This window comes from Pseudomyrmex gracilis, unplaced genomic scaffold, assembly GCF_002006095.1.
Source record: "Pseudomyrmex gracilis isolate BER0280 unplaced genomic scaffold, ASM200609v1 scaffold_779, whole genome shotgun sequence".
Lineage (NCBI taxonomy): Eukaryota > Metazoa > Arthropoda > Insecta > Hymenoptera > Formicidae > Pseudomyrmex > Pseudomyrmex gracilis.
In genome coordinates this window covers 45,984-50,994 of record NW_018021363.1, presented here as the reverse complement: position 1 = coordinate 50,994, position 5,011 = coordinate 45,984, and the positions used below count along the sequence as shown (strand labels likewise).

Here is a 5,011-nt window from a genome sequence, read left to right as displayed (position 1 = left end):
TTAAGTGAGTACTTCGAAACGGTTAACGCAGTAGTGTCAGATCTGTTAAGAGATGCTGAACAGTTGATAGAGTTTTTGCTACACTTAAAGCGAGGAGTAGTTCATCCGGCGGTAGTGTCACATGAGGTTGTGCTGACACAGCTCAATAAGATCTGTTAATAAGACATACCTATCGTGAATCTGGAGGCGGAGTATTTTCATGAGCATATTGAATGCCTAATGCCTCCGCCACTACGCCCTCCATTTCTTCTATTTTTTCTGCTTCCGTCTGGAGAACCTCCATGAGATCTCGGATTATGTGGTTGGCGATTGCTCTGAAACAAACAAAATATTAAACATATATAAACGATAACACACAGCACTATTATCTCTTTTTGAGAGTATAGTTTATATGTCGATATACTCACAAATGTGTAGGAAGGTGAGCGCCGTCTTCCAACTTGACTTCTGTTGTTGGATTTCGCTCTATAAAGTTCTCCAGCCAATGTTGCAGTCTATCGATACTTTGAGCTAACTTATTAACTATATGCGAAAGAACAAATGCTGCTGGCACTACTCTTTCGCAAATTATATGTGCAGCGCCGATGTGGTCCATACTTGACGTTGTTCTGTCGTAAATGAGACTAATGAACAGTCGTCAAGTGCCGCTTCTTTTTATACTCCATTCTTTAAGTGTATTAAAACTCTGTGTGTCTCTTCTCCTTAAGGATGATGAACTTTATCAGACTGCAACGTCTGTACCTGGTCTATCTGTTTCACTGATGATTGTCTACCTACGTTTCAAGAATAGCATTATCATGACTTTAACATGCTACTCATCACAATGAACATGCCGAAAACCGCAACTTTATAAGTGGACCAAGTGTGTTTCGAAGAAACAGATTAGATGGAAGTGTATACAAAGAGTTGTTTGCAAAAATTGATCGTGTTAGAAAGAACACGTCAATCGTGATCAAAATAATGCATCTAAATGAAATTATTATTTTGATTATTTGCTAAATAATCAAAATTTTAATGGAGAAGAGAGGCTATCTATTGATCAATTAAATTAGATAAAATAGTGGGGCGATTAGTATTTAAGAATTTTTATTTCGCGTTTATACGTCAATCGACTCTTAATACAAAGTGTTATAAAAGAAGACATACGAAGAATTTCACGACGTAAGTACCGAATGCGACATTTTTATGCTGTTTTTTATTTCATTTTGACTGCTTATCTTTTTCTATGTTGTTTAGACATGAAACTGACAGAATACGAGATGGAGGAAGATTATTTTGATCAGATCGATGGTGTTCGACCAAGAGACTATCCTGAGGTTTATCATGATCTGCTCCATTATGTTTGTCTTCAAATTGCCGATCCGCAGATACGAGTGTTTTATCTGGAGCAACGCATATCGCGACGACGAATATGCGTGGAATGTTATGAACAAGAACCAATAGATTTGTTCGTCCCATGCGCAAATACACATTCTCTATACAGTACATTATTTTTTTTACCGTAGGCAATGTGTGTATGACGTGCGCTACACCAATATTTAAAATCAATGGACCAGCTGACGACTGCAGAGCGTGTATATTGGAATTTATGGAGAATAAACACCAGTTGCAAGAAGAAGATGAAGTCTTTGTGAACGAACGATGGTGACAAAAGAATAAAAAGTGTATATTATATGTTTATTTTCATGCTAGTGAATAAATTATACTTAATAAGTGAAAAATATATTCTTTATACCATTAGTTTTTTTCTAATGATTACTGTAGCACGAGAGAAAAGAGAATCGCGTTGACGAATGCAAGAAGAACACGAGTGCTTCGAAGATATAAAGTTAGGTAGAAATGTCACCTTTAAACAGTATGCATTTTTTTGCTTTTGCTAATTAATCACAATTTCAATGAAGAAGAGACTACCTCTTGGCTGTAGTACAAAGAGAATCGCGCTGACGAATGAAAAAAACACGTGTGTCTCAAACACATATAATTAGATGAACATGTAATGTCACCTGCAAACGATGTTCTTATACATTTTTGCTAATTAATCAAAAATTTCAAAAAAAGAGGGGCTATCTCTTGTCCAATCAAATTGATAGAAACGGTGGAGAAAGTAGTATTTAAGAGCTCGTAGTTTGCATCTAGAAATCAGTATAAAGCTCGTAGTTTGCATCAGTTTTTTACAAAGATAAAAAAGAGAATTTATTTGTCATAATGGCCAAAAGTTATAGTCCGGAGAACTGCCGAGAAAAATATCAATTCGAGTCTGTTCGATTAGCCAGTTTCAAAGATTGGCCGTGCTCATGGATAAAGCCGGAAAGACTGGCGGCAGCTGGGTTTTATTACACGGAAAGAAGATAAGGTAAAATGTTTTGAATGTAAACTGGAAATCAGCAAGTGGGAAACGAGCGACAATCCAATGGCCGATCATCAACAATGGTCCAGACGATGTCGACCATGTCGATTTGTTAAAAGTTTCATGCCCGTTTCCAATCTGGATGATGATGATGTCATCGAAAACATCGGAATGTCAAACAGAACGTTGTTAAAACCCAAGTATTCACGATTTGAGACTTATGAAGCGAGAATCAATACATATGAAGCATGGCCAAAATCATCTAAACAAACCAAACACGATCTAGCAACCGCTGGATTTTATTACACAGAAAAAAATGATCAGACGTTATGTTATTATTGCGGAGGAGCATTGAGAGATTGGAACCCGGAAGATGTTCCCTGGGAGCAACATGCAAAGTGGTTTGAATATTGTCCGTTCCTGATTGTTCGCAAAGGACGCGATTACATAAGCGTTGTCAATAACGGAACATATTAGTATCAGGCTGCTCTTCAAACCCTGATGAAGTGAGCTGTAATGTTCACGAAACGTCGGTATAAAAATGACACTAACGCGGTTCAAACCCGAAAAAACATCTTTGTATGTTAATACTACACACCGCGAAAGCATCAAATATCAAACGGAACATATTGTATGCGAGACAATCCATCCGAAAAAGTATATGAGAAGTTGGATGAAAATACTAACGTATTGCGACGACAGATTGTACCATATTTTATTGTTATAGCAGTTTTATATGGTGTTATATTGAGTATATTCATATATATTTTACGTATAATGTTTTACGTACAATAGTTTTAAGTTTATAATATTATATTTGTATATACGTAGAGTAGTTATATATTGTCTTATCCAGAACCACTGATACATCACGATTAACAGCAAATTTGTCAACTAAACGTTCGATGTGGCACACTAGTTTATAACACATAACATTTTTGTATACTTTTATATTACATATTGTTGTATAGTTATATTGCATTTATAGATACATTGTTATATTAAGTATATTATTCTTCTGTCTAATACAGTAGTTTATAATAAAATATAAGTTTTTTATACTTTAAATGTTGTGTCTAATTATTACTTGTTTCCCAGTTCTATATTATTCTTCTGTTTAATACAGTATATTAGTTTGAATCATAATCGAACCACAAATAAATCACAAGTGAATTATGTTTAATCATAATCAAACCATACATAAACCGTGAGAATGTTTTACCATAATCAAAGTATATATAAACCATAAACAAACCATGTTGAACCACGAAATACTCATATTCAACCATAATCAAACTACGAACGAATCATGTTTAACCGTAATCGAACCACACATAAACCGCGAACGAATCATGTTTAACCATAATCGAACCATAAACGAACTATATTCAACTAGGAAACCATGTTAAACCGCGATTAATCTATATAAAAAATAATACATATATGGAGAATATGCTATATCTAGGGTAATAAATGTACAAATACAATGATGTGCCGTATAACAGTTTATTGTCGTTCAGACCACCAATTAAATATTTTAAATACATTTTGTAATGCGCAGTGGTTCAAATGTTTTTCACATCGTAGACAATTCAATACATTCATTTTATTTAAAGAAACAGTAGCGTCGTAATTCGCATCTAATGTCTCTATAATTAGTCCATGTGGCATGTCAGTACCAAGAATATCAGTTAGCCCGTTACATTTCTCGGGACCTTTAACATAGACGAGATGAGATGTGTCGTCATCATTTTCTACGGTGCCACAAACAGCTGTTGTTAATTAAATTCTTTGCTCTACGATATGCAACGTTTCCATCCTCTCAATGCAAGCCGTGATGATGCATCATCAACTAAGAAGCTGCAGACCTGTCTGATCTTGCGAGTAGACTCCACGGAAAGGGACTTCTGAAAATGTAATGCGAGAAAACAGTACCTCTTCGCAATACTTCCTTGACAATAAATCTCAACTAATAATATCTGAAAATAGGGACGTTAAGAGCCGTTCACGGGATGTTGTGCGTGAATGTGCTATATATATATATATATATATATATGTGCGTGTATGCACATATAAACGAATTCACGTTTTCACGTGTTTTTTGAATTGAAATTTCAATTCATAAAATCATACAGGATGCTATACTTGCATCTTATGTATGAAGGACCCCATATACACCCCGAACTAATTTTAAAATATTACGAAAAAAAACTCCTCAGCCAGGAGTCGAACCTGGAATCTCCGGCTTTCCGGGCCGTCGCCTTCCCTGTTAGGCCACCGAGGCACTTGGAGTTTGTCTCGCAATATTTCGTATATCTAATAAATCTCCTTCCGGCGATAAATTCTTGCAGATCCACAAATGTTGGCACAACCATGTTAATGTAATTTGTAGAATCAACAAAAGACAAATGCTATCTATCGTAAAGTACTTTGGCTTTTAAACAATTTTTCTAATTATGGAGGAGGAGAACTGCTGATGTTGCACTTTATGTGATTTTGCGCACTACGTTGGTTAACGACCCAGCAAACAATTTCTGTTTTTGACAATTTCGGCTCAGACCTTGGCAACAGAAATTGTTTGCAGAAATGCTACAATACGGAAACACTGCCAAAACTGTTAGCACACAAAAAGAAAAAACGCAACAACTTTGTTGGCAATATACA

At 35.5% G+C, this 5,011-nt stretch overlaps 1 protein-coding gene across 1 annotated transcript; it reads left to right on the top strand.

Moving 5' to 3' along the window:
• Positions 1-2,205: 2,205 nt before the first annotated feature.
• Positions 2,206-2,824, top strand: LOC109861469 (death-associated inhibitor of apoptosis 1-like). Its single transcript, XM_020441128.1, is given in 2 exon segments — positions 2,206-2,339; positions 2,341-2,824. Coding segments are annotated over 2 exon segments (618 nt in total).
• The last annotated feature ends 2,187 nt before the right edge of the window (positions 2,825-5,011 follow it).